The sequence below is a fragment of the Coturnix japonica genome, chromosome 11 (genome assembly GCF_054131305.1).
Source record: "Coturnix japonica strain WE chromosome 11, WE-NBRP24, whole genome shotgun sequence".
Classification (NCBI taxonomy): domain Eukaryota; kingdom Metazoa; phylum Chordata; class Aves; order Galliformes; family Phasianidae; genus Coturnix; species Coturnix japonica.
In genome coordinates this window covers 2,455,085-2,478,841 of record NC_140673.1, presented here as the reverse complement: position 1 = coordinate 2,478,841, position 23,757 = coordinate 2,455,085, and the positions used below count along the sequence as shown (strand labels likewise).

The window sequence follows — 23,757 nt, the reverse complement described above, 5'->3', positions numbered from 1 at the left end:
CGCTGGCAGGACAGTAGGAGAAGCTGAGGAACAGAAACATCCTTGGCTCTGTACATCATGGCTCAGCAACAACCAAAGCTCTGATGCGCTATCGGCATTCTTCTCCTAAAGCCAAAACATGGCATCACACCAGACACTGTTAAGAAAATCAGCTTCTTAATTTTAGTCTAGACAGATCAACAGGAGGAAAGGAAGATTTGCTTTTCCAGAATAAGCAACAGAGGAAAGGTCAAGAACAAGTGAAGAAACAAACAAGCTAAAGCTATCAACCATTTCCAAAAACATTTTGATGAATTAAAACCTACACCACCGAAAACACGTGACTTGAGTCTAACTTCATTTCTGCTCTGAAAAAATCACTCTGTCTTTTTCTAGTTCCTTCTTAAGTTTCTTGTTTTATTGTACCCTGCTCTCAGCCTTAAACTCATTTATTCTCACTAACAAGGAAGGACATGTTAAGGAAGTAAAGGTTGGGGGCACCTTGGGTTGTAGTGACCACGAGATGGTGGAGTTCAAGATCCAGAGTGGAAGAAGCAAGGTAAAAAGTAGGATTGCTACCCTGGACTTCAGGAGAGCCAACACTGGTCTCTTCCGGGACCTGCTTGGCGCTATCCCGTGGGCTAGGTGTTAGAAGGTAAGGGGGCCTTTGAGAGCTGGTCAGCATTTAAACAGCGCTACTTCCAAGCTCAGGATCAGTACATCCATCTGACTACGAAATCGGGAAGGGGTGGCAGGAGACCTGTGTGGATGAGCAAGGAGCTCATGCACAAACTCAAAGGGAAGAAGAAGGTCCATGAATGTGGAAAAAGGGTCTGACCACTTGGGAATAATATAGGAATGTTGTCATGGCCTGCAGGGATGTGATGAGGAAAGCTAAAGCCACCTGGAATTGAATCTGCCTAAAGTGATAACGGATAATAAAAAAGGCTTTTTAAAGTAAGTTAACAGCAAAAGGAAGACTAGGGAGAACGAGGGTCCCCTACTAAGTGAGGGGGGTGTTCTTGTAACAGGGGGATGCTGAGAAGGCAGAGTTACTGAATACCTCCTTTGCTTCTGTCTTCAGTGAAAAGGCTCTCCCTCTGGAATCCCAGACCCTGGAGGTTAGTGAGAGGGTCTGGGGAATGGGAGACTTCCCTTTAGTCAGGGAAGAGGTGGTCCGTGAGCTCCTAGGTGACACTGAGTTCCATAAATCCATGGGGCCTGATGGGTTGCATCCACAGGTGCTGAGGGAGCTGGCGGAAGTGATTGCTGAACCGCTCTCTCCATCATCTTAGAGAGGTCTTGGAGAATGGGGGAGGTCCCTGAAGACTGGAGGATAGCCAGTGTCACTCCAGTCTTCAAAAAGGGCAGGAAGGATGATCCAGGTAGTTATAGGCCAGTCAGCCTCACCTCTGTCCCTGGAAAGGTGATGGAACAGGTTGTGCTGGATGCCATCTCCAAACAATTGGAAGAAAAGGAGGTTATCAGGAGTAGCCATCATGGGTTCACCAGGGGGAAGTCATGCTCAACCAACGTGGTAGCCTTCTATGACATTGTCACTGGCTGGGTGGGGAGAGGGCAGTAGATGTAGTCTACCTTGATTTCAGCATGGCATTTGATACTCTTTCCCACAGCATCCTTATAACAAAGCTGAGGAAGTGTGGGCTAGATGAGTGGACGGTGAAGTGGTTTGAGAGCTGGCCGAATGGCAGAGCTCAGAGGATTGTCATTGGTGGTGCAAAGTCTGTTTGGAAACCTGTAACTAGCGGTGTTCCCTAGGGGTTGGTGCTGAGTCTGGTCTTGTTCAACACCTTCATCAATGACCTTGACAAGGGGATAGTGACCACCCTCAGCAAGTTTGCTGGTGATACGAAGCTGGGAGGATTGGCTGACATGCCTGAAGGCTGTGCTGCCATTCAGTGAGACCTGGACAGGCTGGAGAGCTGGGCAGTAAGAAACCGGATGAGGTTTAACAAATGCAAGTGAGGAGTCTTGCACCTAGGGAGAAATAATTGCATGCACCGATACAGGCTGGGGGAAGACCTGCTGGAGAGGAGCTCTGCTGAGAGGGACCTGGGCGTCCTGGTGGACGACAGGTTGGCCATGAGCCAACAGTGTGCCCTTGTAGCCAAACAGGCCAATGGCATTCTGGGGTGCATTAAAAAGAGCGTGTCCAGCAGGTTGAGGGAGGTGATCCTCCTTATCTACTCTGCCTGGTGAGGCCTCATCTGGAATACTGTGTCTAGTTCTGGGCTGCTCAGTACAAAGAAGACAGGGATCTCTTGGAAAGAGTCCAGCGGAGGGCCACAGAGATGGTGAAGGGCCCAGAGCATCTCCCCTATGAGGAGAGACTAAGTGAACTGGGTCTGTTTAGCCTTGAGTTAAGAATGCTGAGAGGGGGTTTGATCCAGGTCTATAAATACCTGAGATGTGGGGTCATAGTTGCGATGCTGGTCCCCTTTCGGTAGTGTGCGGGGACAGGACTAGGGGTAATGGGAAGAAACTACAGCATAGGAAGTTCTGCACGAATGTGTGGAAGAACTTCTTTATGGTGAGGGTGACAGAGCACTGGAACAGGCTGCTCAGGGAGGTGGTGGACCCTCCTCTGGAGATATTCAAGACCCGACTGGATGCCTACATGTGCAACGTGGTGTAGGGAGCCTGCTTTGGCAGGGGGATTGGACTCGATGATCTCTAGAAGTCCCTTGCAACCCCTACAATTCTGTGATTCTGTGATTCTGTGAGATGTGGATCCTCTGGGGGACAGATGGCCATAGGTATGGGACAGGACGGGCACTGTATTCTGAAAATGTCAAGGGACTTCTCCTGGTGTGGAAGCCTAATGGGAAGTGGGAGACTTATAGGCACCTGGATGCCAACACTGCCCCTTCAGCAACAGCTGTCCCAAATGTTTCAGAATTGATTGCTGCTCTACAGAAACAGGCTCCTGCCTTTCTGGCTGCTCTTGATGTCTAAGACAGGTTTCTTATTGTCCCCTTGAGGAAGGCGGAGGACAGTCAGTTTGCATTTACTTGGAGGGACTGCAGTGCACATTCAGCTGATTACCCCAGGGGTACAAACACTCACCCACTCTGGCGCTCAGAGCATAGGCACGGAGGATGGAGAAGGTTATGTTGGACCACGGTGTCCGGGTTTGTCCCTATGCTGATGACATCCTCATATGGGGGAATGATGTCTTTGTGGGAATACCCAAGACTACACAGTGTGGCACCTGAGGAGCCCCGATCCAGCTGGGACACTCTTGGTCTCCTCTAGCCAGGGCTTCAGAGACCTTCAACCCTTTCATCACAGGCCACCTCACACACACACAGCAGCTCAGCCAGCTCACACTTTGCAAGCGAGAAATCACCGTGCCTTGCACGCCCACGCTCTCTGCACTTGCTGCCATCACTGACACGGGGATCCACTGCTCCATTCTCTGATCCCAGTAGCTGCACAGAGACCAAACGTGCACAGACCAGACAGCACTCAGCCAGGATAGGGTTAAGGGATAAGGTTTAATCAGATTTCTACATATACAGGATTGGGTGTTTCATCTCTGGGAGCTATTCTACAACTACAGGACAAGGGGAAATGGACTTAAGATGAAAGAGGGTAAATTTAGGTTGGATGTTAGGGGGAAGTTCTTTACTAGGAGCGTTGTGAGGCCCTGGAACAGGCTGCCCAGGGAGGTTGTGGATGCCCCGTCCTTAGAGGTGTTCAAGGCCAGGTTGGATGGGACCTTGGGCAACCTGATCTAGTAATTGTGGAAGGTTGGTGGCCCTGCCAGGCAGGGGGGTTTGGAACTTCATGATCCCTGAAGTCCCTTGCAATCCAGGTCATTCTTCAATTCTGTGATTTAGTTTGTTGTCTCTGGGAGCTGCCTGGTGTTTGCAGCCTCGTGCCTTTCCTCTTCCTGTCCCCTGATGCAGCTGCAGGTGCAAACTCTGCGCAGAGCCCGAAGCGCCATCCTGATGACAGCTGGCATCCGGCGGCGAGCCGCTGCGTGTGGTGCGTCAGTGGTACCTGTTGGGGACAGAGAGCTGTAGGCAAGAGGCAGAGGCACGGCCCTGCCTGCCACCCACCACCATGGAATTTCCCTGGGAGGACTGCGCTGCATGTGGCAGGGCACAGAACGCCGCTGGCCTCTGTGCCACTTGGTGGGCATGGCTTTCTGCCCGGGGACGTACCTGGGCCATCCTCCGGTGCATCTCTGAAGCACACGGAGCTCTGTGCACGTTTTCTGGCCTCTGCAGAAACCTGTGTGGAGAGAACAAAACCACAACCCAGTCTGTCACTGCCCGGTGATGCTGTGGGTGCCACGCGCCCAAGGAACGGATTGCCTTTCCAGGCCCCTTTGCTTGAAGGTAAGGCAGGGGTAACAGAAGGGTTCTCCACCCTAATGCGTGGAGCTGGCTGGAAAGGAGACAGCACCAGGCATCTTGCCACAGCGCAAGCTGCAGGCACCTCTCCTGCCTCTGCCTCAATTTCATGCCTGGTACCAACCACACACGCCTTGCTCACCTCGTCCTGAGGGCCCACATCTGCTCCCACACATGCTGACACCTGCTCCTCAGGCCTGGGATCTGCAGCCACAGATGATGCTGAAGATGTGGTCTCCACATCAACTGATGAATTATCAGATGTGCTGGGTGTTAAACTGACTGCCTCTGATGAAGTATCTTCCTCAGAGTAATAATCCCAGTCTTCCTCCACAGCATCCACTTTTGAAGTGCAAAGACGGGAGGGCAGGTGGATGCCCTCATCTGTCTCTGCAGTGTCTCTGGTATTCAGCATGCTCTCAGCAGTGCTAGAAGAACTGCTGCTGTCATCGCTGGAGTCTTCTTGCACAAGTGGCAGTCTACCAGCCAACAATTGGAAATCACCAATTTCATGCCTGGTACCAACCACACACGCCTTGCTCACCTCATGCTGAGGGCCCACATCTGATCCCACACATGCTGACACCTGCTCCTCAGGCCTGGGATCTGCAGCCACAGATGATGCTGAAGATGTGGTCTCCACATCAACTGATGAATTATCAGATGTGCTGGGTGTTAAACTGACTGCCTCTGATGAAGTATCTTCCTCAGAGTAATAATCCCAGTCTTCCTCCACAGCATCCACTTTTGAAGTGCAAAGACGGTAGAGCAGGTGGATGCCCTCATCTGTCTCTGCAGTGTCTCTGGTATTCAGCATGCTCTCAGCAGTGCTAGAAGAACTGCTGCTGTCATCGCTGGAGTCTTCTTGCACAAGTGGCAGTCTACCAGCCAACAATTGGAAATCACCAATTTCATGCCTGGTACCAACCACACACGCCTTGCTCACCTCATGCTGAGGGCCCACATCTGATCCCACATATGCTGACACCTGCTCCTCAGGCCTGGGATCTGCAGCCACAGATGTTGCTGAAGATGTGTCCTCCACCTCAGCAGATGAATTATCAGATGTGCCGAGTGTGACACTGACTGCCTCTGATGCAGCATCAGAGTCACACTCCCAGTCTTCCTCCACAGCCTCTGATGTCGAAGGGCAAAGACAGGAGGGCAGGTGCACACCCCCATCTGTCTCTGCAGTGTCTCTGCTATCCTGCTTGCTCTCTGCAGTAGCACTGCTGCTGTCGTTGCTTGACTCTTCCTGCTCAACTGGCCATCTAATAGCCCACATTCGGGAATCAGCAGAGTCAAGAAACCAGCCATCAGCCCATGATGTTGTGGGCTGCGTGTCCGGCACGTCCTGAGCAGCACCAGCAGTGTTGGAAGCATTATCTCTTGCCTGGAGGCTTTGCTGCCCGCAGCTTCTCAGACTCTTTGGCCAGGAAATATTCCAGCGTGACATGATGTGCTCATTTCCATCCTCGTCAAGAATTCTCCAGCGTACTGGGATCATAGGATACCCACGGGCCTGCCAGTTGATCACTCTGGGATCTTCCGATCTCTCTGCTTCTCCCAGAGCTTCTGCAGAGGAGTTAGGCGTGACAGTAGCTAGTCCTTCACTTCCTCCTCTCTGAGACACTGACAAGAACAATATTGTTGCATTGGAGTCCACTGCAGACAACGCAACCTCAGAATATGAGCTTTCTGTATCTTCCGGCACTGATGCAGGCAGAGGCTCAAGGAGTTCTGCAAGCCCAGGACCAAAACGCAGAGGAGATCGTGAACACACAGTATGTGCCTTAGAAGGGACAAGTGAGGCAGCCTGCAGGGTGCCAGATAACTGTCCTGAAATTTCTCTCCCAGCGCTCTCTTCCAGTTCTTGCTGCAAATCCTGGACTAATACATCCCTGGCTGGGGAATCATCAGAGGCAGAGGAGCATTCAGTGTTGGAAGAAGTTGAGTTCTCCCCATCTTCAGTACCGGTTACTGCCAAACTCTCGAGGTGTCCTCCAGGCCCAGGCTGTGCAGCCAGAAGAGAAGCTGCACATACAGCGTCTGCCTCAACAGATGAGGCAAGAGATGCGCTGCACAGGTTGCCAGATGACTGTCCCGTGGATTCCTTCTCAGCAGCCTCTTCCAGCTCCTGCAGCTCAACCTGCACTCCAGCATCACTGGTTCGGGAACCACCAGAGGCAGGAATCTGTCCCTCAGCCCTGGTTGTCACAGAGCCTATGCCCAGTCTTCCCTGAGCAGTGCTGGCAGCGCTGGCACCGTCTGCTGCCGCTTGGGGCATGAGAAGCCTGGGCACACTCACAGGGTTTGCCCAGCTGGTATTGCGACTGGATACGTGTGGTGTTTGCCGAGGTCTTCGGGGAAGTCTTGGGAGTCTGACGCTTCTAATGCCGATGGTGCATTCTCTGCCTCGCGCAGCAGGTGCGCAGGCTGCTGCACCAGAACGCCGGGGTGCAGCTGCCGGCATCCCTGGCCGCCTTAAGTGAGGCAGCAAGGATGGCTGAGGCTGTCTCCGTTGCCCGCCGGCACTGCTGCGGGTCACCGACAGCGTGAACTGCCACCCGCCCGCCTGCAAGAGAAGCCGAGGAGAAACACCAGGTGAGCGCGGTCCGTCCCGCTCCCGCCCCACGGAGCACCGAGGGCAGCGCTCATGTGGGCGGTCCCCGCGCCACGCGGGAAGACGTTCGGCCTCGCCTCCCTCGGGCTCCCTACCTGTGCGCGGCGGCTCCCGGAGGCCCGCGAGCTCTCCGGGCCGGGCAGCGGCGGCAGATGGACGCCGTGGAGGGACGAGCCCGGGCTCCGGCTGCCCGGCGGCACCGCTCGCGGCGCCGTGCGGCCCACCTGTGGGGAGAAGGAGGCGTGAGATGGAGGTGGCCAGGTCGCCACCGGCGGCCCGGCCGAGCCCGGCCCCGCTGCTCTCCGCCTGCCTCACCTGGCGGCGTTCCTGCACGCGTGGCAGCCCTGCGTTGGGCTGGGAGTCGTCCTTCTCGCGCTTCTCGCTCATCTCCGCGTCCTCGCACAGAGGCACAGGGAAGCACCCAGGAGCTGCTGCCTCCTCACGGAGCCGCTGTCCTGAGAGTGAGCGGCACTCCCTCCAGGGGACGCTGACCCCTCAAGGCAGCCCCGCGTCACAACGGCCTTCGGGTTCGATGCCGGCCCGCGTCACAAAGCCCCGGCGCGGGGCTCCCCTCGGGCATCTCCACGGCCGCCACCGGACCTTTCCCAGCGGCGCCATCGCTGTCGCTGACGGGCTCGCCCTCGGCTGCGCTGGGGCCGTGGAACCGGCTGGAAGCGGCCGCGTCCGGCACGGAGCGGCCCCTGTCCTCGTCTCGTTGCCCAGCCTGGCCAAGTACCCCCGGCCCAAGCGGCTCGTCCGCACCTCAGCCCTTTCTTCGTGTTGCAGTTCTCCAGGACCCGTTTAGAGCACGGATCTGTCGCGCTCTGTGGAGGAGCCTGTGCTGGAGTAGATGGATGTGGCCTGAAGGACTGAGGCTGCAATCCGTGGAGAGCCACCTGAGGAGCAAAGTGCTGGACGCAGCTTATTTCTCTAGAGATGAGCACACTGTGGAGCAAGAGTTGTGGTGGGAGCTGCACCTCATAATGAGACTCATGATGGAGCAGTCTGTGCCAGAATAACTTTTCTCCTTGGCTTGAATCCAGATTGATTCTTGACAAACTGCAGTCTGTGTGAAGTCCTCATAGGATCACTTTGGGAAGGAGTGCATCCCAGAGGAGGGGCTTCATGCTGGAGCTGGGGACAAGGTGAATGAACCAGCTGCAGAGTTGAAGCTTCATTATGTGTCCACAATACCTAATTTCCCAGTTCCTGCAGTCAGTTTATTTCTTAAACAGCTCATGGCTGCCCCAGGGCACATAAATTTCAGGATATGTTTCGGAGTAGACCTTTGCCTAATTAGCTATCAACTTGGGGACTTAAAAGGAATGTGAATTATTTAGGCCACTGTTGAATAAAGAGGTTATGAGCTAAGTTTTGTCAAAATACTGAGAAACAGCTTCTCACATCAATTGCATTTTCACAGAATCACACAGAATCACAGAATGGCTTGGGTTGGAAGAGACCTCAAGGATCATGAATCTCCAACCTCCCCCACCACAGACAGGGCCACCAGCCTCCATGTTTAATACCAGACCAGGCTGCCCAGAGCCCCATCAGACACCTTGTACACGTCTAGAGATGGGGCATCCGCAGCCTCTCTGAGCAGCTGTTCCAGCACCTCACCACTCTAGTAGCAAAGACCTTCCCTCACATCCAACCTAAATCTTCCCTCCTTCAACTCCTGGCTTGTCAAACATGCCCCTGGCTTGAAATGCAATCCTCTTCAGCTTGCAGCATTTAATTGGTGTCACAGATGGGGTCCCCATTCAGAAGGTGCTAATTGACAAGTGAAACAAGACTGGGACCCAGGAATGCACAGGCTTGAACTGATTGAAAGTTCCTCCCTCCTACTTCCTCCGTGTTGTGGTACTTCCTGCTGAGCAGGGCAGCAAAACCACAGCAGATGGGTGAACTCATGAGTAGCCGGTACTGTGTTGAACTAAAGTTGATTAAAAGTTCCTCCCTTTTCATGTCATAGGTACTCTCCCCTGAGTGGGGCAATGAAACCTGAGTAGCTGATACTAAGCACGGAAGGAGGGATGGGCAATTCTAATAGCCTGGAGCGTATTTTGAAAATGTTGTGGGACTTCAGTTCTTGTCTTGCTCTGCTGGGGCTTGACTGGGCAAGACATAATTGGTAGAACCCACAGGCAATATGTGAATGGGCAGCAGACTTAAGGGCAGAATGGAAATATTACTGAAGAAAAGGGAAAGCATCAGTTTGTGCAGTACTCGGGGCAGTGCTGGTCACAGCTCCGGAGTGCCGTGGGCAGCAATGATTCTCAGGAGCCAGCATTACCTCCTCCTTGCAGGAGACAGTAGGAAAACTACAAGAGCAGCTGGTTGAGGAGCAGCAGCAGTCTCAGTAACTGGAAGTGCTGATGAAGTGCTTGGGGAAGGAAAAGGAGGGGCCTTCTGCCTCAGCTCTATCCCAGCACCCAACTAGCACAGGCTCAGGATAGGCTCAGAAAATTCATCCCTCCAGGCTAGTGAGACCTCAAATTAAGGTGGAATACAACTGTGATGAGGAGCACAGGGGACATCAGCTGACCATTACAAGCAAGGAAACAATGTACTCACTGGAGAAGTATAACAGGAATGCTAAGCAGATGGAGACAGAATATGTGTAGAGTTTCCCTATTGGGGGGGGAACTGTGTACTGTTAAGTGAGAAGGCAGAAGGTTTCTTCCTAACCACCAGGAACAATCAAGCCCCACAACCCCTGTCCCAGAGGGCAGCTTATTGGGCAGGAAGAACCATGAGTAAAAGGCCTTGAGCTGGAGATTTCCAGGTCCATTATGAGTGACCAAACCAGCAAGGATTTAGAAATTCTTTTCCACAACTGGAAGGGCAAACCAGGCAAGACTCTCCCTCCGTCTGCTCCCTAGGAGCAGACCCTACACATCAAAACCTCATCAGAGCTAACTCCTTCTGCTTTCCCCTCGTGAGTTACGTTCAATCCAGGGACTGGAGTGGGAAACTGCCATTCCAGTGTGTGTTAAGCAAGGGGGGAGATGGGACACATGGATACTCATTAACCCTTGCACATGAGAACTGTTAAGTTGTGGATGATGGTGTAGTTTAGGGAGTCTCCCCCCAGTTCCCCATTCGGCTAGTCCAGCTCATAGACTACTGTGTATATACCCAGCCCTACTTCTGTCCAAGACAACAGACATGAAGCCCATCCTATAGTAGATGAATTACACAATCAAGGGATAATAGCACCTGCAAACTCTCCTGATGACTCTCCTGTATGACAGGTGTGGAAGCCTAATGGAAAATGGGAGACTCACAGGTGCCTGGATGCGAACACTGCCCCTTCAGCAACAGCTGTCCCAAATGTTTCAGAATTGATTGCTGCTCTACAGGAACAGGCTTCTGCCTTTCTGGCTGCTCTTGATGTCTAAGACAGGTTTCTTATGGTCCCCTTGAGGAAGGCAGAGGACAGTCAGTTTGCACTTACTTGAGGGACTGCAGTGCACATTCAGCTGATTACCCCAGGGATACAAACACTCGCCCACTCTGGCGCTCAGAGCATAGGCACGGAGGATGGAGAAGGTTACGTTGGACCACAGTGTCCAGGTTTGTCCCTATGCTGATGACATCCTCATATGGGGGAATGATGTCTTTATGGGAATACCCAAGACGACACAGTGTGGCACCTGAGGAGCCCCGATCCAGCTGGGACACTCTTGGTCTCCTCTAGCCAGGTGCCTGGTTACAGACACAACAGCACTCTCCCACCAGGGCTTCAGAGGCCCTCAAGCCTTTCATCACAGGCCACCTCACACACACACACCAGCTCAGCCAGCTCACACTTTGCAAGCGAGAAATCACCGTGCCTTGCACGCCCACGCTCTCTGCACTTGCTGCCATCACTGACATGGAGATCCACTGCTCCATTCTCTGATCCCAGTAGCTGCACAGAGACCAAACGTGCACAGACCAGACAGCACTCAGCCAGGTTAGGGTTAAGGGATAAGGTTTAATCAGATTTCTACATCTACAGGAGACAGCCTTGGAAGAAGCTGAATTCGGGGCTCCCCTCAGGCATCTCCACGGCCGCCACCAGACCTTTCCCAGCGGCGCCATCGCTGTCTCTGACGGGCTCGCCCTCGGCTGCGCTGGGGCCATGGAACCGGCTGGAAGCGGCCGCGTCCGGCACAGAGCGGCCCCTGTCCTCGTCTCGTTGCCCAGCCTGGCCAAGTACCCCCGGCCCCAGCGGCTCGTCCGCACCTCAGCCCTTTCTTCGTGTTGCAGTTCTCCAGGCCCCGTTTAGAGCACGGATCTGTCGCGCTCTGTGGAGGAGCCTGTGCTGGAGTAGATGGATGTGGCCTGAAGGACTGAGGCTGCAATCCGTGGAGAGCCACCTCAGGAGCAAAGTGCTGGACGCAGCTTCATTCTCTAGAGATGAGCACACTGTGGAGCAAGAGTTGTGGTGGGAGCTGCACCTCATAATGAGACTCATGATGGAGCAGTCTGTGCCAGAACAACTTTTCTCCTTGGCTTGAATCCAGATTAAGTTGATTCTTGACAAACTGCAGTCTGTGTGAAGTCCTCGTGGGATCACTTTGGGAAGGAGTGCATCCCAGAGGAGGGGCTTCATGCTGGAGCTGGGGACAAGGTGAGGATGAACCAGCTGCAGAGTTGAAGCTTCATTATGTGTCCACAATACCTAATTTCCCAGTTCCTGCAGTCAGTTTATTTCTTAAACATCTCATGGCTGCCCCAAGGCACATAAATTTCAGGATATGTTTTAGAGTAGACCTTTGCCTAATTAGCTATCAACTTGGGGACTAAAAGGAATGTGAATTATTTAGGCTGCTGTTGAATAAAGAGGTTGTGAGCTAAGTTTTGTCAAAATACTGAGAAACAGCTTCTCACATCAATTGCATTTTCACAGAATCACACAGAATCACAGAATGGCTTGGGTTGGAAGAGACCTCAAGGATCATGAATCTCCAACCTCCCCCACCACAGACAGGGCCACCAGCCTCCATGTTTAATATCAGACCAGGCTGCCCAGAGCCCCATCAGACACCTTGTACACGTCTAGAGATGGGGCATCCGCAGCCTCTCTGAGCAGCTGTTCCAGCACCTCACCACTCTAGTAGCAAAGAACTTCCCTCACATCCAACCTAAATCTTCCCTCCTTCAACTTAAAACCATTTCCCCTTGTCCTGCTGTTATCTATCCTTTCAAAGAGTTGACTCCCCTCCTGTTTATAGGTTCCCTTTAGGTACTGAAAGGCTGCAATTAGGTCATAGAATCATAGAATCATGGAATCACCAAGGTTGGAAAAGACCTAAAAGACCATCCAGTCCAGCCATTCACCTGTTACCAATAGCTCCCACTAAACCATGTCCCTCAACAAAACATCCAGTCATTCCTTGAATACCCCCAGGGTCGGTGACTCCACCACCATCCTGGGCAGTCCATTCCACTGCCTGACCACCCTTTCTGAGAAGTAATACTTCCTAATGTTCATTTTGAATCTCTCCTGCCGCAGCTTGAAACTATTCCCTCTGGTCCTGTCACTAATGACTCAATAGAAGAGGCCAACCCCCAGCTCACTACAACCTCCCTTCAGGAAGTTATGGAGAGCAATAAGGTCTCCCCTGAGCCTCCTCTTCTCCAGGCTGAACATTCCCAGATCCTTCAGCCGCTCCTCATAAGGCCTGTGCTCCAGACCCCTCACCAGCTTTGTTGCCCTCCTTTGAACACGTTCCAGGGCCGCAATGTCTTTCTTGCAGTGAGGGGCCCAAAACTGGACCCGGTACTTGAGGTGTGGCCTCACCAGTGCTGAGTACATGGGAACAATCACCTCTCTGCTCTTGCTGGCAACACTGTTCTTGATGCAAGCCAGGATGCTGTTGGCCTTCTTGGCTATCCGGGCACACTGTCGGCTCTTGTTCAGCTGAGCATCAATCAGTACCCCCAGGTCCATTTCCTCTACGCAGTCTTCCAGCCACTCCGCCCCAAGCCTGTAGCATTGCCCGAGGTTGTTGTAGCCAAAGTGTAGGACGTGGCATTTGGTCTTGTTGAACCTCATCCCATTGGCTTCAGCCCAGCTCTCCAGCCTGTCTAGATCTCTCTGTAGGGACTCACTACCCCCAGGCACATCCACACTGCCAGCCAATTTGGTGTCATCTGCAAACTTACTGAGGGTGCACTCAATGCCCTCATCCAGGTCATCAATAAAGATATTGAAGAGAACAGACCCCAGCACCAGTCCCTGGGGAACACCACTCATGACCAGTCACCAGCTGGATTTAACTCCATTCACCACCACTCTCTGAGCCCAGCCCTCCAGCCAGCTCCTTACCCAGCCAAGAGTGTACCAGTCCAACAGGCTATGGGTCACCCCATAGCCTTCCTTTCTCCAGGCTGAACAAACCCAGCTTCCTCAGCATGTCTTCTTAGGGGAGTTGCTCCATCCTCTGATCATCTTTGAGGACCTGGACACAGTACTCCAGATGGGGCCTCTCAAGGGCAAAGTAGAGAAGGACAATCACCTCCCTATCCCTGCTGACCACCCCTCTCCTGATGGAGATCAGGATACCATTTGCTTTCCAAGCTACAAGACCACACCGCTGGCTCATGTTAAGTTTTTCATCCATCAGGACCTCCTGTGCAGGGCTATTCTCAAGGCCTGCTCTTTCTGGTCTGTATGTATGCCTGAGATTCCTGTTAAATCCGGCAGCCACTGTGTCCAAGGCCGCACTACCAGGGACTAGTGATCTGTATTCGCTAGGGCCGTAGCATCACGGACACCAATATGGTGTAGAAACAAATGGCAATTTATTAAGGCACTACAACTCCATAAATACACATCCCTCTTTGTCAACGCCCGTTAAGCATGCGTCACACGTCAATCACAGAGCAGGGAAGATCCTATCACATTACAACCTGATGCCTTTTTAATGCCTACTACAACAGATTCCTCTGGCCCAAAATGTAAAACCTTGCATTTTGCTGTGTTGAACCACATTAGATATTCTCAGGCCCACCTTTCTAGTCTGTTGAGGTTCCTCTGAATGGCATCCCTCTCTTATATCTCATCACCTGCATCACTCAGCTTGGTGTCATCAGCAAACTTGCTAAGGGTGCACTCGATTCTGTCATCGATGTCACTGATAAAGGTGCTAAGGAGCAGCAGTCCCAAGACAGACCCCTGGAGAACCCTACTCATTACCGGCCTCCATCTGGACATAGAACATTAGTCACCAATAGAACTATTTTCATGATATCTCAACTGTTGTATGGTTTCTTAGTTGCAGTTTTCAATTTTGAGCATGTCAGCAGTTTACAGCCCTCTGCTAAATTGTATCTCTGAGCACCACATCCAAACGGCTCTTAAACACATCCAGGGACATTGACTCAACCACCTCCCTGAGGAACCATTTCCAGTGTTTAACTACCCTTTTTTAAAGAAGTGTTTCTTAATGTCCAAACTAAACTTACTTTGTCACAATTTGATGCCATTTCCCCTCGTCCTGTCACCTGTCACCAGTGAGAAGAGACTTGCCCCAGTCTCACTCTAAGCACCTTTCAGATATTGAAAGAGATCAATACGATCTCCCGTCAGCCTCCTTTTCCCCAGAGTAAACAGCCCTTCTCATAAGGCTGATTTTCCAAGCCCTTCACAAGCCTTGTTGCCCTTCTTTGGACTTGCTCCAGTACTTCCATATTCTTTTTGTACTGAGGTGCCCAAAACTGAACTTGAGGCCTCACTTGAGGTGAGGCCTCACCAGTGCCAAGTACAGGGGCAGGATGACTTCCCTAGTCCTGCTCACCACACCATTCCTGATACAATCCAGGATGCCACTAGCCTTCTTGGCCACCTGGGCACACTGCTGGCTCATATTCAGCCGACTGTCCAACAGCACACTGTTGTATTAGGCGAAATACAGGGATCTTATTGGGATGTGACGTGACAGGCCCTCCCCCATATTCTGGAAGAATCTTACTGACGTGTAATACAGTAGGCATAGACGAAATGGACGTAGGTTATATAAGGTCGTGTGTGCTTCAATAAATCGCCATTTTACCACCCTACCACCTTGGTGTTACTTGGTAATTGGTCTAACTACTGCTTCAGTTGGAGGTGAGAGATCGTAAAGCCATTAACGATCGTAAAGCCTTCAGCAAACCAAGGTCCCTTTCCATCAGGAAGCTTTCCAGCCACTCCTCCCCAAGTCTGTAGGGTTGCCTGAGGTTGTTGTGACCAAAATGCAGGACCCAACACATGGCTCTATTGAAACTCATACTGTTAGCCTTGGCCCATTGATCCAGTCTATCCAGGTCCCTCTGCAGTGCCCTTCTTCCCTCTGGCAGATCAACATTCCCTCCCAGCTTGCTGTCATCTGCAAACTTACTGAGGGTGCACTCAATCCCCTCATCAAGATTATCAATGAAGATGTTAAACAGAAGTGGCCCCAGCAATGAGCCCTGGGGGATGCTGCTCATGACTGGCTGCCAACTGGATTCAGCTCCACTGACCAAAACACTTTGGGCTCAGCCATCCAGCCAGTGTTTTACCCAGGGGAGCGTACATCCATCCAGACCATGGGCAGCCAGCTTCTCCACGAGGATGTTGTGTGTGACATTGTCAAAGGCCTTTCTGTAGTCCAGGCAGACCACATCGACAGCCTTCCCTCATCCACTAAGTGGGTCACCTTGTCAGTTTTGTCAGGTTTTTCAGACAGGGTCTGCCATTTATAAACCCATGCTGACTAGGCCTGATCCCCTGGTTGACCTTTAATTGGTCAATGATGGTTCCCAAGCTTATTTGTTCCATAATCTTCCCAGACACAAAGGTGAGACTGATAGGTCTGTAGCTGCCAGGGTCATCTTTCTGGCCCTTTTTGAAGATGGACGTCACATTCGCCAGCCTCCAATCCACTGGGACATCCCCAGTCAGCCAAGACTGCCGAAAAATGATGGAGCGTGGTTTGGCAACCACAGCTGCCAACTCCCTCAGCATTCTAGGGTGCAATCCATCCGGCCTCATGGACTTGTAAGCATCCAGCTTTCAGAGCAGGTCCAAAACTATCTCATCATGGATCTTGCAGGGCTTATTCTGTTCCCCCTCCCTATGTACCAGAGCAGGGGGCTGTGTTCCCAGGGAGAAACAAATTTTACTGTTAAATACTGAGTCAAAGAAGTCATTAAGTACCTCAGCCTTATCCCGATCCTCAGTGACCAAGCTGCCCTCAGAATCCAATAAGGGATGGACATTCTCCCTAGCCTTCCTCTTGCTGTTGATGTGTTTATAAAAATATTTTTACCTTAGTGGCCAAGCTCAGTTCTAGATGTGTTTTGGCTTTCCTAATTTTCTCCCTGCACAGCTTTACTACATAACCATAATCCACATAAGTAGCTTGCCCACTCTTCCAGAGACCATAAACTTTCCTTTTGTTCTTGAGATCCAGCCAAAGGTCTCCGTTCAGCCATCTCAGCCTCCTTGCCCGTTGGCTCGTCTTTTGTGACTTTCGGATGGTCAGCTTCTGCACCTTTAGAACAACTTTGTTGCAATATTCCCAACCTCCCTGGGCTCCCACACTCTCCAGAGTTGCCTCGCAAGGGACCCACTCAACTATGATCCTAAAGAGGTTGAAGTCTGCCCTCCAGAAGTCCAGGGTGGCAGTTTTTTACTGACTCCCCTCCATGGTTCAACAAGGATAAAAAAATCTTGCATTTCATGATCACTTTGTCCCAGACAGTTTCCAACCTTTACATCCCGCCCCCCTCCAGACCTTCTCTGTTAACAAACAACAGGTCCAGAATTTTGCTTCCCCTCATTGGCTCCCTCACCAGCTGTGTCAGGAAGTTATCTCCCACACACTCTAGGAACCTCTGGGACTGTTCCCTATCTGCTGTATTATAATTCCAGCAGATGGCTGGGAAGTTGGAAGTCCCACACCAGAACAAGGGGGAGTGGCCTTGAGACCTCACCCAACTGTTTATAAAGCATCTTACCCACCTCTTCATCCTGTGTGGGTGGTCTGTAGCAGACTCCTGTAATAATGTCAGTCTTGTTGGACTTAGCTTTTATTCTTACCCATGAGCTTTCAACCCTATCATTGCTGTCATTGATTTCCGCACATTCACAGTCTTTTTTAATATAGAGAGCTACACCACCGCCTTTCCTACCTAGCCTGTCTCTTTTGGAAAGTCAGTAGCCCTCAATCACAGCACTCCAGATGTAGGAGTCATTCCACCATGTTTCTGTGATGGCAACTATATCAAAACTATCTGAACACACAATGGCCTCCAGCTCCTCTTGCTTATTACCCATGCTGCTTGCATTAGTGTAAAGGCACCTGAGCTTGGCCTCCTTGCGAGTGGCAGCAGCCCTAATACCCTCATGACCACACTCAGGTGTTTCCACAGCCACCAACCAGCCCTTGTGTTCTTCCTACAAAGGGGTGAGTCATCCTCCTCCTTCACCAAGGGACAAGACTGTGGGGTCTTAAAAGTACATCCCTCTCCTGCAAGCACAGCGACATTACATACAGGCTCTGTATTAGTGACCCCAGTTACGCACCCACCCCCCTTCATACCTACTTTAAAGCTCTCTGAATGAACCTATACACTTTGCATATCTATATAGGTTTCTTTATTTTGCCTGTATTCTTCCCAACAGATGAGTAAGTTTTATGCCAGCATTTTTTAATTCCCCTTTGAGCTAGTACGTGAATGTACCATGCAGTTGTTTCACTCTACTTATAATTTTTATAAGAGCAGGAGTTCTTCCCTTAAGTAAAGTTCATGTCAGTTTGCCTATCACTTGTTTAAAAAAAAAAACTTAACTCTCCCCACTCTGGAAGGAGTTCAGAGATTGTTATACAAGCATACTCTTTCTGTACATCTGGATTTTTATTTCTGTGAACCTTAAATAACGAGTGTTTATGAAAAGCAGTAGATAAGTAGTTCTCATTGCCACTTGTCAGTACATCAGTGCATTTCATTTGGAGACCAGCCATTGCCTAGGCAATAATTTCCAATTGAATTAATTACTGCTTAGTATAGCAATATGTTCTGCTCCGTTAAGTTAGCCATCTGCTCTTCTTTTTAAGCTTGGTTTTCCTTCCACAGTAGAATATTTAACCTGATCTGTGCTATTTAACAATGTACCTCAGAAGTTATTTGACCACTAGAGACTTTGATGTATTATCAGGAGTATATATAAAGCAAAGTTATATTCTCTAGGGAATATGCCAGTCCACATTCAAGTACATCTAAGTGTATAACCTTCCTCCCCAAAACTGTCATGAATATCATGTGAAATTTTGAGTATCTTCACAGAAGCCAGTCCTGCTTACTGCAGGTTGTATCTGAAACCCATGTTGTACCACCATACTTTAATGGACTCTCACGTGACCCAGAAGCCAGAGAAGTTCATTAACAACAATTTGCTCTTTGTAAGTCAGTCTGGATGGCCATTAAATAGATCCACACAATTTAAATCTCTTATGCCCTGAAGAATTCTGCTGTTGAAATGTGTCAGGTTGCACCATTTTTATTTGAATGTCTTCAAAATTTACTCTCCCTACAGATTATACCTATATTTCTTAAAAGTATATTGCATACTATTTTGCAAGTGTATTATGTCGAATCACTTTTGTCTCTCTAGAGTACTTTGCTGAGTTTTTATTAAAAATAATGCCAAATGATTTTGTGTGAGGATCCAGTTTGTCATTGGATAAAGGATGACATTTGTCATCATTAAAAAATCAGAGGGGAGAATGCTTACACACCAGCTTCTTGTTGAGTGCAGATAAGTTGGGTAAGACTGAACATGAAAAGGCATGAACTGGAGAATAATGAAATGAGGGGCCTCCCCCTGGATTTTGTTGTTGAATGTGAAAATAAATTCTCTTTATTTTTTCTTTGCCATTTACTAGTTACACATAATAATTCTATTAGCATTCAGATTTCAAAGAGTACCTGAAAGTAAAATAGAATAGACTACACGATGTAAATAGTTGATATCTTTTGTGATATGAAAGTGACAACTGTCAAAAAAGAAAGAAAACATTAGCTCAAATTAAGACAGAACATTCTTAGGAGTTTTGAAATAGCAGATTTTCACACTTGATATTCACTATTCCTGTTAATCTAAGAAAACCAACAAAACTAGAGACACTGAGATCATCTGCTTGAATACCACAGAAAGATGTCTTTAGTTCTGAAGTATCTCAAATGTTTCTGGTAAACATATATAGATTCTCACCTTACAATCTGGAACTTCGGCTTTCCTATAATAAAAGAAAAAGTCTGTAGTGACACTAATTAAGACTCTAAAAGTTATTTATCATCTTCTGTCAGAGCAGACATATTGCTAGTGCTCCTGTACTAAAATATCAGAGCTTATACAGCAAAAATAAGAGAAAACAGCTCTCCCAGTCTTTCTTCATAAGAAAAAACATAGAATCATTGAAGCATAAAATCACTCAGGTTGGATAAGACCTTAAAGATCATTGAGTCCAAACATGACCTAACTGTACTACTCTAACTAACAGCCTTCCACTACGTCATGTCCCTGAGCACCACATCCAAATGGTTTTTAAACACACCAAGGGATGGTGACTCAAACACCTCCCTGGGGAACCCATTCCAGTGCTTAACAACCCTTTCTGTAAAGAAGTGTTTCCTGACATCCAACCTAAACTCACCCTGGCACAACTTGAGGCCATTTCCCCTTGTCCTGTCACCTGTTCAGTTCCCTAAATATCTTCGGGAAATTATCTTAATTCCTGCAAGGTTGCATCAAGGAGACTGTCAGTCTCTTTTCACAGGTGGCAAGTAGTAGGAAGTGAAGAAACAGCCTCAAGTTGTATCAGGGAAGGTTTAGATTGAATGTCATGAAGAATTTCTTTATGAAGAGGATGGTTAGGCATTGGAACAAGATGCCTGGGGAGGTGATATAGTCCCTATCTCTGAGATATTTAAGATGTGTGGATGTGGCACTGAGGGACATGGTTTTACACTTGGACATGGTAGGTGAGTTTGGTGGTTGTGCTTAATGATCTTGAAGGTATTTTCCATCCTCTATAGTTCTATGCTTCTGTGATCCTCTTCAGATGTCTATAGTGCTAGAAAAAGAGTCAGCACACTCAAGTTGCTACTCAAGACATTCTTACTACGTAGAAGGACTTTTCCCCCCATCCACTGGGTGATCAAACAGTGCCCAGGGATGCTGTGAGAGGCTGTGAAATCTCCATCCTTGCAGAAAGCCTTAACTTGACCAGAGAAGGCCTTGAGGAACCTTGAGCAACTGGACCACTTTGAATTGAGGTCTAGATGACATTCAACAATCCCCACTCCATGAGCACAACTGTGTAACTCACAAACTATGGGAGCTCTGGCCACATGGAAAAGGCAAGCTGCAAAGGACAGAAGAATGAGGTTGTACTGGACGATGGTAAATCTTACTTTGCTTTTTTTGTTAGTTGTTTACACACTTGAGCCACATCAAGCCTAAGGTGTTTCTTCCCTTATTTGTAGACTGTGATCTCAAACAGAAACATGTTTCAGTTTTGTTTCATAGTTCTTAAACACCATGATCGCTGTATGTTGATGGTATACACAATTGTACTGATTCATGTTGCTCTTCAGAACTTACAAAAAAGCAAAGTGCATTTTGGTAAATCTTTACAAGACAAGCTTTATATGAATTCATTTTTCTTTAAGCTCCTACAAACTGAGAAGCACTTGCTAATGTTCCATCACATATTTAGTTGTGATTTAAAAAGAAGAAAAAAAAAAAAAAAAAAAAAAAAGAAGGCCAAGAAAAAAACCAACAAAGTAAAACCTACCAACTGATTTCAAACTCTAGAATCCAGTGTCTGTATATGTGGATTTTGTGTCCCCTGCTTACTTCACCAGCGAAATTTCACTGAGGAGTCAGCTTCACAGACTAATTATTAGCAAAGGATTTCTCAAATTATTCACCCTCTTAAGAGACTTCTGGGACCATAATTGGTGTTTACTGCAGGGACTTTTGAAATGTAAATTGCTTACACAAATGTCAGAAAGCCCCAAACTCTATTTGGATTCATTTGTAAGTATTTAAAGATCAAAGTCACTCTGTCCCAGAAAGAAAATGCAAAGTCTTTTCAAAATATTGGTTTATTTTTTTTGCACAAACCTTCATAGAACTGTTTTGTCTCATGCTTGTTGGTACTCACAAGCATCAGTCAGATGTCCTTCTGACCATTTGTCTATAGATGAATAAATTGTGAGATATATTCCTTTTTTTTCCCTCAAAACTATCTGCCTCAAGAAGTCACTCAATCTATGAATGTGGCAGCTTTGGATATAACTTTCCAGCACTCAAAATGGGCAACCCATAGTAAATTATACAGCTTGTTCTTTTCTCAGACAGTGGCTGTTAGTGTTTTTCATCCGTAGTGTCTCTGCAATATAGCTGAGGTCTCACAGCCCTATTTGTCATTAAAAAAAAACACAAAACCACAGTGGTGAAGCCCATTAAAAATATTCTCATTGGCCTCATTTAGCGAATTGAAATGTCTGAACTTACTTACTACATAGATTCAGAAGGAATGGTAATGGGTTCCAAAAATATCACATTATTTTTATCCAGACCCCTATGTGAAGATATTGCATTAGTTCTTAATATCTATTAGATAAAGTTACCTGTTCCAGACTGTGAGCTCTGATGACAACTAGATGAATTAACTAATGATTTGGGTGGCATGTTCAAAGCTCGAACATGATGATTCAGTTATTCATACTTCGATTTTTCCGGATTAGTTTTGTTTTCAAACATTGAAAAGGGACACCTGTGAAGACCAATATATATAGTAGAGATTCATCAAAATACTGTAAACACATGAAATTTTTATTTTTAACAGTTGTAACACAACTACAGTGCCTCTGCAAGTCAAAACAGCACACTGATAGCAAAAAAATACATATGTTTATCAGATTTCAGCATGTGGAGGGTGGTGGTTTTAGAGTAGTTTTTGTTGTTGTTTGTTTTTAACAGATCCAGCAGGTAGCTAAATGGGGGGAAAAAAAGAGTAATATCATTTTAAAGCACTGTTTATCATAATTAAAATTTAGTTACTTAATACTGAATGAGCAGGGTCTTTTTTAGTCATGTCCAAGCAACAGATGCCAAACTCAGGAGCTAAAACCAGCAAGTATTTCAAGACACATTCCAAAAGTCAGGTCAGAGACCAAGCAAGAAAAGAATACAAAACATAATCCTACACGTGTATAAGAACCTAAGGTACCAGCTACAATTATTAGTGCTAGAAAGTGTTGATAACTTTCCTACTGAAATAAATGGCTACAGATTTACTAAACTCAGTACACCTGCAGCATTTTACACTGGCAGAATGTTTGACCTATTTACATACTTGTTTCTTCAAATTCACTTTGGCCTGCTGAATACATAATTTGTCTTCTTTCTCCTGCCAGCCAAGCCAGCTCCTGCTGCTCTTACCATTCATCCATCTTCCTCCTTTCTTAAAATCATCCCCATTTGTAATCTGTATTTACCTTCTTACTGGGGTTCAGAGCAGGCAGATTAGCATGATTCCAATCAGATAAATTCTGGGATACATCGCCTTTTGGAGAGAAGATTAAAAAGGATGAAGAAGAGCTGGTAGGAGATTTTTAAAAGAAAAGACTGTCATTGCTCAGCATGGAGGTAGGGAGAGTAGAAAGGTTAATACACTCCATGGAACTGTTGCTAGGACAAGCTTAAATTAAACATGTCCTTTGAATGATATCAAGCATTAAGATCCAGTGGATAGTATCTTAAATTGCCTAAGTCTTGCTGTTTTTCTTATCTTTTCTTATCCTTTCAGCAAGTCCTGGCTCCTGTCAAAGGCACCTGACAAAAAGCCTTAACTCCAAAGATTTCACAGGAAAAAGCTTATTTCACTTTCTCCCTTTCCCCTCACCACTCCTCCCCCTCACATACACATACATTTTTCTGCTCGCATCTTGACTGCAAACTGACAGTTTCCCCTCCAAATCATGTAGTCAGAGTTCTTCATAAAAAAAGGAAAATACTGAGAGTTGTCTGGAGCATTCAGAAGCAAGACAGCTCAGGAGGCAAAGTGAGCAAAACCCTCACGCTCTGATTAGAGATAGTACACACTCGTCTAACCATTTATATTGAGCCACATGAAAAACCTAGTATCTGTAAAGTGTTTTTTGTGATGGGGAAATATTGCACAGTATTTGTCCTGCTACACTGCACTGCTGTAGGACAGGAATATCCAGTCCTCGGACTGCTTTACAAATGAGGAGTGCTATGCAAGTGTAACAGCAAATTTGTGTAGTAGGTCCTTTTTCTCCTCTTCTCCCATTATCTCATAGAGGTAAGTATATAAAAAATGCCCCAAACTTGCCAACAAAGTAGGACACATATTTCTGGATACAAATAAACTGTATGATATTTTCATTTATTTCATATATTTACGTAGTGCCAAACCAGCGAAGCTTATTGCATAGTTTATTGATACAAGTTAGCAGTTTATATCAGTTTGGACTCAGGTATTAGCTGGTAATTTATCATGGTCATAGTTAAAGACACAGAATCACAGAATTGCTCACATTGGAAAAGATCATCGAGTCCAACTGCAACCTAACCATACTACCTTAACTCTAACAGCCCTCCACTAAATTAAGTCCCTGAGCACCACATCCAATCAGCTTTTATACACATTCAGGCATGGTGACTCAACCACCTCCCTCGGGAGCCGCTTCCAGTGCTTAACAAAACTTTTG

The 23,757-nt window shown here is 48.0% G+C and overlaps 1 protein-coding gene across 1 annotated transcript; it reads right to left on the bottom strand.

Annotated features, from left to right (window-relative positions):
* Window positions 1-3,825: 3,825 nt before the first annotated feature.
* Window positions 3,826-7,371, bottom strand: LOC146758903 (uncharacterized). The gene has a single exon (XM_085511920.1). It carries the CDS (start codon window positions 7,369-7,371, stop codon window positions 3,826-3,828), a length of 3,546 nt encoding a protein of 1,181 aa, XP_085368046.1.
* Between the last annotated feature and the right edge of the window lie 16,386 nt (window positions 7,372-23,757).